The 15628-nt window shown below is 40.2% G+C and overlaps 1 protein-coding gene across 1 annotated transcript in view; it reads left to right on the top strand.

The window, feature by feature from the left end:
* pappaa (pregnancy-associated plasma protein A, pappalysin 1a) overlaps positions 1-15628 on the top strand; it is an 85128-nt gene extending 69500 nt beyond the window's left edge. Inside the window, exon 22 of the mRNA XM_056433278.1 lies at positions 9752-15628. Within this exon, the coding sequence (XP_056289253.1) occupies positions 9752-9856 (105 nt within the window). The 3' untranslated portion in view covers positions 9857-15628. The remainder of the gene's footprint in view (positions 1-9751) is intronic.

The raw sequence follows: 15628 nt of genomic DNA on the forward strand, positions 1-15628 counted from the left end.
CCCAATTCAAGCTAGAAAGAGATCCAGAGGGCCGTTATTTGTTTTTGTCTTTATTCACAAGTTCAATAGCAGCAGGAAAGCCGGTGAGCAACCTGCTGGAAAGTGACCTAACTCCTGAAGTGGTTTTCCGCTGTTGATTGATGCTATCTCATCTCTACATCTTTTGGCCCAAATCCACTGGCTGAGCCAGAACTTGCATAACTAACGTTTACTGACGGACCGCAATGGTAGGCTAGCTTCTATTGAATTACTGCAGCAACACAAGGTTTGACTGCGTCAGAGCAGAGATGACCATTGGTTTTGTCAGTGAGGATTTGTGTTAGGTGCGTGGTCAGTTGAAATGAACGTCTCATGTTTGGGTGTAAGAAAACAGGTGAGGAAGAGTAAGAAATTCATTCAGGGTTTTAATCCATTTCTCTCAGAGCAGCTGAAAATGTTGGTGCGCATAAAAAACTCCAGGGACGCAACGAAGATGTATCAAATGTGTTTTTCCCTAATAAAGTGATACAAGGAGACATTTAAAAGTTACATGATTTGATTTATTTGAATACAACAACTACTTTATTTAGTTATGCTTCAACATTTATTTATTTAATAAATGTGTAATTTTGGTTAATTTGTTCTCACTGCACAACACGAGGTTGTGTAACACAATTGTCATCTTACAACACAGGGTTGTGTAACAAAATTACCATTGTACAACACACAACGCAATGTTTCAAAGAAAGAACAAAAAACAAAATTAGTGCAGGAATGTACACAGCAGCAACAAAACCACTGCTGGTTCAGATAATAGAGCCGGCATCTTGACACAAGCACACCCACACACACACACACACACACACACACACACACACGAGTATATATATATATATATATATATATATATATATATATATATATACAAATATACTATTTGTCTTTTATGTTTTGAGGTGGCAATACATTTGGCTTGATGTCCCGGTATATAAAGTTACCAGCAGAAACCCTGTCTCTGCTATATTTGCTCCAGAAACAAAGGCAAAAGGACCACAACATGTTCATAGGGGCTACTATTTTAATGTGGAAACATTAAAATAAATTAAAATCCAAGTGTTAAAACGCTTTTGTGGTTATTGGCACACATGCTCTTAATTCAATTTTTTTATATTACAGTTTTCAAAAATGCAAATGAAACAAGCCATAATCAACAATAGTTGACTAAAAGTCTCCATTATGTTGGACTGCACTGAGGTATGACTCTATGTACATGAGCTTTCAGTTGGTCTTTAGTCCTTGGAGAGGAATTTGGCCCAGGGTTACTGCTGCTGTATTCCGAGGCCAAGGATGCTACATGCCGATGGTCAATAGTAGTGTCTGTAAAAACAGGTGTTAGCAGTTTGCAGAAATAATAACTACAGGCTAATGGAGGATCGAGTTACCTACTTCGTACTATTTTCTGTCAAAGACAGATTGGGTTCTACTCCTTTTACTAACATATTCAGTGGGCTGCTGCAGTAACCAGTATACTGTATAATACAGTAACTATTATCCCGTATGATACAGTAAGTAGTATACTGTATGATACAGTAACTATTAAACTGTATGATACAGTAAGTATCAAACTATAGCTGGACTCAAGAACTCTGGACTGCTTGTCTAAATTTAACTTGAAGGCATTTCACCCCAGCATTATTGGAAGAAGGTTGTCTGGCTGGTGTTTTGTTTCTATTAGGTCCCCTGGAAACTATTCAGAGAGATATGAAAAATCGCTTTGAAATAACCAACTGTAATTTGATTTATTGGCTGCCATGCAGCAACATGGGGTGAGAAAAGCAACAGTGAGCGAGAGAGAAAAGGGAAACACGTAGGAATTAAGCTCATATTTGAAATTGATAGGAGCAGAGGAAAGCCAGATGTTTTAGCTTTGTAGGACCACCTAATTGATGCTTCTCGCATGTTGCTTAATGCCTTTGCTAATATAAACGAACATGAATGAAACTCAAATTAACCTAAAGGCCACTTTTAAAATATTAGCCAGACAACCTTCCACCTTCATCTTGTTGTTTTCTTGCTGTGCTATTTTGTTGTCCACATTTATATTTCCTCTGAACTTATTATCATCTTGGTACTTGTGTTTCATAAGCATTTGGATTTAGTTGTTTATTGCTCTTGGGAAGCACTTATCCTCGACATCATCCCGATTTGATTAACTGAGTCATAACAAAAACGGAGTGTTTTGCACCTGATTTTGATTTCCCCCAAACTGAACAAATGTGTGGCAGGTAAACAAGGACGAAGTTGCATAAAAAGCTCTAAAAGCAAAACAGAATCACCATTTATTACAACATTAATCTGTAACTCATTCATGAGCTGCTAAATAACACAATTGTGGCCAAAGACGCGTTTTCCGACAGGCTCAACGAAACCAGACAATGCTTTGGTGTGTGAAAATAATAAAGTCAGTTGTTTTTGTTATTTATTGTTATCGTTGGAGAGGTGACTCCTCCTGGGTGAGTGAAACGGATTGGAAACCATCCCAAACAAATGCACTTCTTAGCCACGTTGAGTAATAGTTGTTTTTAGACTTTTGACAAATGAAAATATATATTTGTCACCCCTTTTCAAAGATCTCCAGCAGTAAATGAAACAGTGTCGTGCCTCGCTAAAAGAGTACTGAAGTGGATAAACCAGCCATCCAAATATCTACTTCTTTCCCTCTCATCCAGTCATTGACATTCACTCCTTCTCATTCACTCCTTCTCCTCCTCATTCACTGGCAGATACTCATTCACATTCTGGCTTTCTCACTCTCAATCCCACTCAGAGTCTCTGTCACACACACACACACACACACACACTCACTCCCCCCCCCACCCCACCCCACCCCCTTCACACCCACACATACACACACATACACACAGCACATCAACAACAGACCCACCAGCCACTGGTTGCTGTGCACGACAGGTCTGGTAACTCCGTGGGACTCTTGCTCGTGTTGTCGTCCCCAGCGTGTTGCGACACGGCTCGATGAGAACACAGATATGATATGATCCACGCACACAGATGCACCTTTCATCTACTTTCCCTCTGATCTTTGGTAAAGAGGTGAAGGTAAAAGACTTTCCCTCTTCATCAAGGGTCATATCAATTTGTATCCCTTTAGTTGGTTGAAAGAGCTCAAAGCTTAAGAAATCCTAATCTGAAGAACTTGTTTACTTTTAGCATCATAACTTCCTCCCTCCGATGACTGAGAAGATACAACGCCCTGATGAAAATACCTGCTCACCCCTCTTTAGCAGACGATGCTTCAGAGACTTCTTTAGTTCCATGAGTTATTATTATATTTCAATCAAACTCAATGCCCTTTTCAAATCATAATTTCTGGAATGTTGTTCAAATGTCTTTCAGATACAATAATTAGGCAATTTGTACTCCTAAATACTCTTGTAGGTATCAATTATTAAAGTAGTCCAGGTTCCTTGGGCTCCATAAGCTAAATAACAGAGAAAAAGGAGCAGAATTGTTAAAAGAAATGGAACTCAGATGCTCATTTATTTTTACGCCCCTTTTCCAGCAAAAGCTGCTCTCGTCTTTCATTTTGATAGAGATTTCTGTGTTAAGGAGTTCTGGATGATTTGCTGTGTATTATTCCAGCCCAGGAGCTTTGAAGGTGCAAGGACTGGCTCTCTGTAAGGTCACCACAGGATCTCCCCTTAATAGTTGCAAGCTGTTGGCTGGATTTGGAGAGGCAGGGAAGAGAGGAGGCAAGGTTATCGAGAATGCCTTTCCGAGGGTTGCCTGAGAAAGACCCGTCTTGTAGGCCCCCGCCCCCCCGCCCCCTCCCCCCCAGTTAGGAAGGAATTCCTTTCTTGCATGCTTGAAGCAATATGCAAAGGAAACCGATTATATGGTTATATGGCTTGGCCCCCTAAAACAACTTTTTCCTATATAGTCCTCTCGGGGTTTCCTGTCTACGTTGGTGGTGTTGTTGTCTTGGGCTACTGCTTTTATCCCTCACTCCTGTTTACAACTCTCTGGCAAAGCTATGCTCGCTACGTGACTCGCTATGTGTTGATGATCTGTTATGGCCCCAGATGACCACTTAACCTCTCCGACTCTCTTGGTTGTACCAGCACACACGTCATTTATTTTCTTCTCCGAGCTTATTGCTGTTATTTCATTTACATTTAACCTATTTCTATGGAATCCAAACAGATTTATTTCCAGACTTTCTGACAGACCATCTTTTAAGAGCGATTACCAAAAATATACCGGTAGATCCATGTGTTGATACATAGATAAATCTTTTTTTTCTCTCTAATTTTTCAAACTCAACATGTTCTACAGCAAACATTCACATAACAGGATGCCAAAAGCACATGCCAGCAACAGCTCTTTATTTTTTTAACCTCTGCAGTCAGTTAAATGGACTATTATTTCCTGTTGCCAAGGCTCTGTCAGGACAGTTAAAGGGAAGAAGGGGGCACATGAGGAGGCACGCACATGCGATGGGGGGTGGGGGGTTCTGTGTCATATTTCTGTATCTGTGTGTGGGGAGTGTGAAGCTGAGGGGGTAACAGGCACCTGAGAGGGAGGGGAGGAAAAGTTAATGTGGAGGAAGGAGCAGGGCTTTCCTACCCAGCTGAGCAAAAGTAGTTACACACTGGGGCACACTCACACACACACACACACACACACACACACAAACACTCTCCACAGCTCTTCAAGGTGTTGGCAAACCGGGTCGCCGAAAAAGAATGAACCAAAAACACATTTCTTATAAATACGTTTAATGTCAGCCTCATGACGCTTGCAGAAATGCACAAAGCCACGTGGACTAACCACTCATAGAATGATTGGTTAGGTTTTGGCAGCTAAACTACTTGGTTAAAGTAAGAACAATCATCATGGTTTGTGTTCATATAACGTAATGTAACAACCGCAACAGCGCAACCACTTCAATAAAGTCACTACTGTCATAAAGTAACTAACATAATAAAGTAACTACAGTTAATAGGTAACAGACTTTCTTAGTGTGACATAAAAAGCGTTACATAAGAGCTTGGTGGACTCGTTACACTCTTTCAGGAATGGTCGCTCGAGTGCTGTCCTCAGAAGTTAGTTTGGAATCATGAGACTACGGTTGCATGAGTTGGTGTTACAGTGATGATTACATTTTACATGGATAAAACATTTTTTATTGATGTAAAAAACGCCCTTATACAAGACAACGTTGTACTGCATTCCCTGAAATGTTTTCCGAATGTATTTTGAAGACTGACATAAATGTTTCTGGTTATAATTCACTCAATAACAACTGTTGCTTGCTGAAGAACTGTTTGTTATGCATCCCAAGGTCAGCCAGATCCCCTTTCCCCAGGCAGTGCCCCTGACTCACCTTCTTCCCTTTTAAGCACCGGCTGACATGCACCTCCTGCACACACATAAATGAGAGGAACTATGTTATTTTGACCTGTTCCAGAGATGGAAGGATGGGGCTCTGACAAGGTTTGCGTTCTTCAGAAGGGCTTTCATGTTGCTGTTACTGGGTGTCCTCCTCCAGTACTGGGACATGGGGCAACATGAGGGCCCCCAGGCCCACAAGGCCAGCTAGTCCCATTTCCCATCCACCCTGAGAGAGTCACATCTGACTCTCAAGTCAGATGTGGCAGCTGGCCCAGCCACCCTGGAGGTCAAGGTCAAAGAAAACCATGTAAAATGTGCCACCCACCATTATTCTCCAGATAGAGAGATAAACAGAAGTGGCCTTAGAGGGGAAGTGATGTGTATTGTGTGGGGCAGTGGGGATGTGAGCCGCAAGAGAGAGCAGTCATGAAGCCAGGTAAAGTAAGGGAGATACTCTAATGGTGAAAGTGTGAAGCTGAGAGATAGTGTAATTAAACTGAGAATGAGTCATGATGGAGCGAGGAGCCCCGTGTTCTTGGCTTCAAAATGCTACAGAGGAAACACTGTTCATGCGGTTTCCAGCTGTTTCTAAAGTGTCTCCGGCCCTAGGCTTGTAAAGTCGTCACATGTAGGCCTCATTTTCTCAGAGGAGTCTGGGCACTGCCCACCTGGCCCTCACATTAGGAACACCCCCATTCTCCCCACACAAACAACTTATTATATACCCCATTTCAAAGGGTAACCTGCGTCACTACTCCTCAGTGACGAGCATGCTCCCCCATCATTCCCCAGAGTCTTCCACTCTCACAAACTATTGGTGATGTTTCCTGTGTGTTGCGTTGACTTTACACTGCTAAAGCAAAGTGGGAATAGTGGTGGGGAGGGCATATTACTTACTGATTTTAGATAAATATAACATCCTATTTAAAGACACTAATCAAGCTCAACAATTGTTTTTTTTAATTACAGATTTTCTTTTTTTTGTCACCTACTTGTTTGATGTTGGTCAGTATTTTGGTCTAAATCCAAATCAGTTTCAATGGGTGTGTTTCTTTTTAAATAATTTGTGTATTGTTCTTTAAGAATCTGTAAACAATTTGTCTCAGTGGTCAATCTGTTCCTTCACCCACATTCTGCTGCTTGGTCAGTGACCCTCGGCTTCTGATACTGGCACACTTTAGCGTCTCTCTGGGACAACATACAAACATCTGCGTCATTATTAGACGTTCACAACAACTCATGCAGTATAAATGTCGAGAAAGCCAAGGTAGGATGAGGAGGTTGAAGGGCTCAAACAAACACCGAACTTTCAGCTCGGAGAACATTTTATCTTTAGTATTTTTCTGTAAATTCTTTGCTTGCACCAATTTCTGGACAAACATACAGATTTTAGATAACAAAGTTATGATTTTCTACCACAATCTCCAGAAGCCAAACAAAACCTACAGGAAGAGCTCCAGGCTTTAAAGACCATTTTTATCATTGCCAAACTGTGGAATTATGACTTTTGTGTCAATCACATGATGCCATTAGGGTAAGCAATACTTGTTCCCATTGCACTAAGAAAGAGATGTCTGTAAATCAGTTGATCAGTAAACCAACTTCACAGAATGACCACTTGGATTGTTTATATCATTAGGTCCTAAAAAAATGTTAAATCCTCATTGATGCGGAAGCAGTGTTGAAGCTCTCGGTAATTTCATACTTGGTGGTCGAGTTGTTTTGGCTTTGTGCAGAGGAATGGGGCCCCTCCTCCAACAGGGGTATTTGACCAGTTGGGGGTCAGAATGCAGTGGAAAGCAACCAGTCGCAACTCACAATGAGGATTGCATTAATATTTAGCTCAAGAAAATTGGATGGTTTGCAATTTAATAGACACGACAGATGCATCGTTTAGCAGATGGGAGATTGTAATTTATTTCTCATTCCAGGCCTAATGCAAACTACACGACTAACTCTTCCAGATAATACTTACTGATGATCCACTTTGTTTGATGGCATTACAGAAGTAGTATTTATACAGCAGCTATTCTACATTCAGATAATAGCCTCATGACCTTCCCCATGAAGCCACTCCTCCCATAGAAGCCAGACAGCTTTCACTAATAACATTGAACTACTAACTGTATTTGGCACGACGCAGACTGTCAAGTATCTGTGTTGGTAACAGTAGCCAGCAGTGTTGTAACTTTTACATTGTATACACAGATTCTTTGTTTCAAGAAGGCAGTACCGCTCGGTCCGAACAAGAAAAAGCGACAGCGCTGGCCCCCACAGATAGATCTGATAAGCCACCAGGACACAAATGTAGACGTGCCCTTGGTCTACTGCCTGCCATCCATGACTTGGACCACATGTGTTCCTTGTTTGGCCTGGACACGCTTTGTGTACCCAAACAGCTGAAGCAGCACCCCCCCCCCCCCACCCCCGAGAGGGAAGCAGACTAGGCAGCAGCAGCAGCTGTGGCTAGTGATGCATTGGCAACGTTATCCAGTGACGACAAACACCAGAGGCCATGGCCAGGGATCTTCTGGTGCTATTCTCACTTGGATATTAATAACTCTAATACTCTGATATTCTTTAGAGCTTATTAATGCATGTTTCCTATTAGGACTTATGGTAAACCTTTGGTTTATAGGGAGAAAAAACACATTTCTAAATACTGCCCAACATTGTCATGTATACTTTGACAGTGATTGTTGCTTTTCATTGGCTATCAGGTGTATAATATTTGTATCTTTTTTCTTGTAGTGTAATTTCTTTTTTTAAATTTATATTTTATTAGTGTTCAGAGTCTCACATACACATATTGACATTTTTCAGATTCTTTGTATAAAGAGATGTAAAAAACAAAAAAAATAAACACATATGCAAATAAAGAAACAAAAACAATACCATAGTAACAAAACTATAAAATAAAGCAGGGAGAAATCATTTTCTATAGAGTAAAGAAATACAGTCAGGCCATTTATCTGTGACATAGTTGCACCACTTTTGCCAGTGCTTAAGAAATGTTTCCGTTCTTTGGTTAACATGGGCTGTGATCTGCTCCATTCTGTAGATCTCTGTCACAATGTCTCTCCATGATGTGATTGTTGGACACTCTGGTAATAACCATTTTCTGGTAATAGACTTTTACTGGCCACCAGCATTGCATTTATCAAGAGTCTGTCCCCTTCGCCAGCTTTGAGGTATATTTCAAGGTACAGAATCTTAAAGTCCAAAGGATGTCCTCGTGAAAGATGTCCTGTAAAGCATTGTGTACCACTTTCCAAAAGTTTTTAATGATGGGACAGTCCCAGAAGATGTGGTAGTGGTTTGCGCTTTGGTGTCCACACTTTCTCCAGCAAACAGGAATGTTATCGCTATAATGAGATGTCTGAGATGGTGTAATAAAGTATCTTATACAATTTTTCCAGTTAAACTCTCGCCAGCTCATTGAACTGGTACATTTCCATTGATACCCCCATATTAATGTCCATTCTTCCTCAGAAATATCTATCCCAGATTCCTTTTCCCATTTTACTTTAATGTATGCTGTTGAATGAGTTTTAAGCTCTAGAAAGCATTTATATATGGCTGATATTGCCCCTTTATTGCAATTTGACTTGTATGCTCTTTTAAACAGTTCTATGAGACTGGAGTTTACCTCTGTTACCTTTTTAACATTTTCATTGACAAAATGCCGCAACTGTAGGTATCTAAAGAAGTCCTGTTTCTCTAAAAGATAATTTTCTTTAATCATTTCAAAACTAAGCAGTTTGTTTCCCTTCATAATATTGCATAAAGCTGTTATTCCATTAGCTCTCCATTTTTTGAATCTGGTGTCCATTTTATTTGGTGTGAAGTCTGAGTCATATCCACACCATTTAAGGCACAGTAAATCTCCTTCAAGTTTGTATTCTCTAATGATATTCTTCCACACTTTAAGGGTCAATTTGACCCATGGATTATCAGAACTGTTTATGTAGTGTTGCATTTTAGAGTCAGCTATGATTGCTTGTATTGGAATGGGAAATATTTTTTCTTCAATGTCTTTCCACTGTGCATCATATGAAGGATTGCACCAGCATATTATAGCTCTTGTCTGGGCGGCATAGTAGTATTCCTTGAGGGATGGCAGACCCCATCCTCCCTTCTCCTTTACTAACTGCAGTGTTTTAAGGCGAACCCTTGGTCTCTTGCCTTGCCACACATATCTCGACAACATTTTGTCCCATTTGTAGTGTAATTTCAACACACTTCCAACACAGTTGGGGGAATCAAAAGTTGTTGTACCAACCTTTAACCATAGCAGTGATAATAATAAGAATTGTATTTTGACTTTATGAATATATGTATTTTTGTCTCTCCCACCCAGGTGATTCCATTCCCCATGTCCTGCGACATAAGAGATGAGTGCTCTTGTCGGGATCTGAATGCGATAGAGAACCGGAAGGATGCACACGTCCATTCCCTCGGGTGACCAGCCTGAGCAGGGACCGCTGTTCAACGTCCCAGGACCCCTTGCTCCAACACAACACAGCCTGAGTGGCCGAGGAAGATCCCTCCTTCGTCCTCCTCTCGACCTCCAAATTTCCTGCACATGCTGCTTAACAGGCATACCTCTCCATCCATACTGCAACCGCAACCAGCTGTAATGTCTCAGCTTCCACATCCCCGAAAGATCTAGAATATAGGATGGGACCCATGAGACTCCACAGTAAACTTCATTTCTCAGCTAAAAGGAAAGTAACTCATGCAATATCATCCTTTAAAAAAACAATTAAAAAAAACATATATATAGCAAAGAGAAAAAAAAGAATAAGTTACATGAAACAGACATATTTTTTTTTTAGAAGGAGGAAAACAAAAACATAAAAAAATTTAAAAAACCTGAACAAAAATATAACCAAGCTTAGGTAGCATGCCTTTTGTTCAGTTTTGTGCTGGCTTTAGTCTCTTTCATTGACCTTGCTCTACAATCACATGATTGAACCAAAGTTAATTCAAAACGTGGAAGTGAGGGATTGTGTTGATGTTGGCTCTGTGTTTTGCAAATATGAAGGACATCTAGACAAAATAATCCTTTGAAGGCATGTTCAACATCTTTTCAGAGGAGCTTATATCATTCCTGGTTATAAACTGGTCAGACATTCTGTATTATGTCCTTTTCAGTGAAGTGTGTTTCCTAATAAGCACGTCAGAGGCTATAGAGGTTATTCCTAGCTTGGTGGGGAATGCGACAGCCATATAGTTAAGTTTCAAGCCACAGATTCATCAACAAAAGCCAAAATGTAATGCACAAATACAAACAAAAATGTCAAAGAATTCTTGCCCAACTCCACACACAGTTTCCGAGGACAATTTTATACCTTAAGCAAATTCCTGAGTGCATATTTAAAATAATTTATGCATGGCTTCTGCTACTGTGTTTGCTGCTACTTGCCATCTTCACATTATACTATCTAATAGGGTTAGACACTTTAGTCTGCCTTGCTGCTGACAGGACCTCTTCATGCGTTCATTCACACTTGCACGTTAGTTCATAATACTTTTTGAGAACACACAATGACATCACCAGATATGAAATGCACTAAGAACTTTAAAAAAACCCAGAACCTCACTTATCATACCCATTTAACCCAACTGCCCAAGACAAATACTACACGACCACGACTTAAAGAATGTCATAGTTAACATCTCACTTAGTTTCAGTTTAAACTCCTCCCTCATGGCGCGCTTGATTAGAACTTTCTTACTTCAAGTGCTGATTAAAAATATGTTTAAATTGAAACTAAAATGATCCTAGCCCTGTTCAGAATGTAGTCAATGCTTGTCAGGAGTCTGTGGCTTTTTTGATCGCACGATACTGCACGGCACAGCCACACAAGTGTCCAGAAAACAAGGGCTGGATATCGGCCTTGGCTCTGAGTGAGAGCGAGTGCAGGTGGAAAGAGCCCACATCTGATACACACACACACACACACACACACACACACACACATATCTTTCATTCTCTCCCCTCCCAGTCATTTTGGATTATCAGCTGGAGCTCTGCAGGCAACACTATTATACACGGAAATGACATTTGGATGTATATGTCAACACAGCATTTGCAGTCACGATATGATCAAAAGTCCCTCCAATCCTCTGCTGGGTCCAGTGTTTAAAGAATGAACTTTACCATTACGGTTGTCTCTGCAGTAAAAAGTGCACTTGGTTGTTTTGACTGGCACTTTTCAGTATTGTGAACTTGGGTGTCCGTCTCCACCAATGAACATCTTTAGATTATATGGCTGCTACAATAGCTTTGTGTTTTGTTATTCTTCACTAAAGACACATAAACGGTAGTTTTTTTTACTCATGCACATTTGATAATGAAGGCTGCTTGACATATTGGTCCAAATTTCGCTGCTTTTATTCGTCTACAACCATAGTTGTTGTTACAGACGGCATGATTATGACTTTTCATTTCATTTGAGCCAATGGCACAGTCCCTCTGACTCATATTAGGTTGATATAGCATTCCAGATCATACTCATAAATCATCGTACACAAGTGGAAATGTAAAACCAATTTCATGTAATTTTGAAAAACCAATGTTGGTGAGGAGCTAAGACAATACCGCAACATGCATAGAATGTGATTGGGTATTATTTTCCTCCAAATAAATATTTAAATTTAAAAATCGAAAATACCATGTAAATATTACTATATGTTCTTGATGGACAGCTGCGTTAAAACATGTTTTTGTTTTTCATGTATTTCATTTTTTACAAAATGTCATATTTAATCAGTGTTTATATTATTGACCTCAGTTACTGCACTTTTTTTAGTTTCAATGTAAGGAGAAAAAGTATATCTTTCAACAATGTTTAGAAGCTGCTATTGTCAGAATGGTGATCTGAAACAAACTGATTGTTATAATTGAATGATATTCGGTCGTTTGACTCCCTGTGTTGCTATTAGCTTTCCTGTTATTAGTGTTTTATTGTATCTGGCCATAGATGCTTCTTTTCCAACCCAAACTGACTTTGCTTTAGAGGTTATCAATGAAGTAGGGAGGTATTGTCTATACAATGAGTCCATCCATATGTCCATCACACACACAGCCCCCCCCACACACACACACAAAAAGAAGGAAGAAAATAGGGTACACATCAACACATACAGTTGCCCCCCGCCCCCCACCACACACACACTAAAAGAAAAATAAATATAGGGAACACAAGAAGGCTGCACATTCGTGTGTCTTCTTTCACCCTGATGTGTGTGTAATACATCCTTTTATGTGAAAGGTATATATTTTTTGCCAGAGAAACCCAGATATGTCAAAAGGGAAGGAAATGCGTACATCTATAATATCTCATTAAAAGGGACTCATGCCATACTTTGTACATTTTACAGGACATTGTAAAGGCTACATCATCAGATTGTATCAAAACATGTGAAGCCCTAGATAATAAAAAACTAATATTATGTTGATACTATCAAATGATATGTACTATTAGTAGGCCTACTCCTGATACTGCCGCTTTACGTAGAACTGTTACCAGTGGGGAGGTATGTGATCACTACACACTATCGTGACATCTGGTTCATCATCTTGAGGCCATTGGAAAGTCATTGAATCCGAAATCTGTCATGGCATCCTTCCCTTTTTTCTATAAACTAACATAACCTGTCGATGCATCCACAAATGCTGACTAATATCCTCCTTGTATTATTAGTCATTGTCTGGATACCAAAACAACATTATTACTATCAGAAAGGCAACAGAATGTGACTACATGTCAACTTGAAAAAATGATATTCTTAATATTGGAGACGGTACCCATTAGCCGCAGCTAACCAAAATATTCATGGAAGGAATACGATTAGGCATTGGATGAGGACATCACCTCTCTACTGTAGTCATCACAGGATCCCTTGCTGTACCTCATGCCTGTAATGTTTGCTGCTTCTATACTTTCGGTATTTTAGTGACATTTTTGCGTCTCATAACCGTGGTGTAAATAGTAGAACTATTTATTGAGTGTTATACTTTTTTAAAGTTATATTTAATGTTCATGTAAGTTATTTTTTACATTGTTCTTATAAACAAAAACATTATCGGCTGTGAGTCAAAACTGTCATTTTGTCTCTGTCATCACGCTCTGTTGTGATCATTTCTGTCAAGCAGTGATCAGACACACAGTCCACTTCAGGCCCACAACCACACAATAACAGGTTCCATTGGTCATTAAGTGTAGATGGACACTGCTTTCATCCAATGAGGAGCCACCGCATGTTACTGAGTGCAGTGTACCCCCCCCCCCTGCCCCCACCCCTTCAAAACCATAATGTAAAGTTTTTGTTTTGTTTTTCTTGTTTTTTCTTCTTCTTCAAATGCACGCATTAACCATACATACAAGGTGTTGTGAAAAGAAACTTAAGTATATAATGGCCAAATAACATACATACATAACATAGCAAACAATGTTTCAAGAGACCGGTGTAAGACAAAAGGAATATATGTACACAGCCAGCTGAGGACAGGAGCAGTGGCAAAGAGAAGGATCAGAAATGAAGGAAAAGAAGGACTGGGTGTCAGAAGGCAGCTGATGGTGCCCCAGATAGTGGAAAAGTAGAAGGTGGACAGGGAAAGATGTAGGGATGGGTGGATGGGTGGATGGGTGGGCTGCTTTTCCTGGCCTGTCGAGCTATTTGTCCAGGTGTGAAAATGTGTACTCACAGAGGCTGCCCCCGGGCGAGGGGTGGCCAGCGCTGACTGGCAACCAGCCGAGGCTAGTGAGTCAGTTCCTCCTGGGTGTTTCTGGGACTCCCTCCCCCCCCCCCCCCCCATCCACCTCCCCACTCCTCGACACACTGCCTCATCTGTCACTGTCAGGTATGCCTGCGTGGGGCTGTCAGGGTCAAGCTGGCCCTGTGAAAACGAGAGAGGATGTTTGCCCAGCTTACAGAGCCTTTTGAAGTTGTGAAGGCTGAAAGAACACAGCTCTCCTCACCGAGAGCCTCTGCTTATCACATGATAGGACTTGTATAGCAGTCTTTTTCGACGGGCTTCGATACCTCTCCCCAGTTCCCACCAACAGTCGCTCCTTTGTTTATAATTTATCACCTGGCTGTTGTATTGCTCGTCTAAAAATGTCAGAAGCATTGTGTCTCAACCATCACAAAGCGATGGGAAGTGTAAGAAAAAGTGTCTAAAGTCCTAATATCAGATCATTGCAGAGAAAAATACTGATGTGCCATCTTGTTGTAAGACATTTTCCTTGTGTATTGTAACACATGAAGTACCTCTCACAGGACTCTGGTTATAGGATTGTCCACTTGTGTCTGTTTCCTAATCCCTCAATAAATAAAAAAGGTGAATGGTCCTTTTTTTCTCAGTGGGGAATACATAGAAAGTGTATTTACATATAACGTGGATATCTAGTGGTATACGATGTTTCGTACCCGATTGCTCGACAAATATATTTTAAGATGTACATAATATTACTATATGATGATTGTATTTGCAAACCATGTACTAACTGTTTGGGAGTAGCTCTTGGATTGATTTTTATCATAACTATTATACAAAAAAATTAACCGTGAATATGTTGTGCATTGTGTCAAAGTATCACCTGCAAGACAAAAAAAGAAATAGACCTGTGATGCTTTACCACACCACTCGCTGTCGGCATTTATTTGTTAATAATGGCTTACTACAAGCACTGTTGTCAGTTGTCTAAACCATCCATTGAGTCATGATTTATTTATTTGCTAAGATAAATAAAAACATAACGGTCATTTCTGCAATCTTAGGATAGAATTGATCCTCACAATCAAACTTTACTGATCTTTGTAATGCATTGACTAGTGTACATGCAAAGAGCTTTCATTCCTCCTTACTCCATACTGTATCATGTCGAGTCTTATCCCAATGCCTTTGTGTTTGCTGGGAATTTCACCAACACTGTAAAGGTAGCCATCGGACTCAGTCATCCCTCCCTCCCTCCGATGGCCTCCTCTCTCTTTGGTTCTTACACAGTATGCACTTTTTCAGGCACATATACAACAGATTGGACTTTTATGTTTTAAGTCAATATTTCTCTGTTTTCACAGTTGCAATTATATATATTTTTGGTGCTCTGGTACATGACAAAACATGTCTGATGTGTACTATATTTTCATAAGAAAGAGTCATAAGATCGTCATTTTCATTTTGCTGTCATTTATTGTGTAGAAATAAAACACTGGTTAAAGTGGA

Source organism: Pseudoliparis swirei, chromosome 15 (assembly GCF_029220125.1).
Source record: "Pseudoliparis swirei isolate HS2019 ecotype Mariana Trench chromosome 15, NWPU_hadal_v1, whole genome shotgun sequence".
Lineage (NCBI taxonomy): Eukaryota > Metazoa > Chordata > Actinopteri > Perciformes > Liparidae > Pseudoliparis > Pseudoliparis swirei.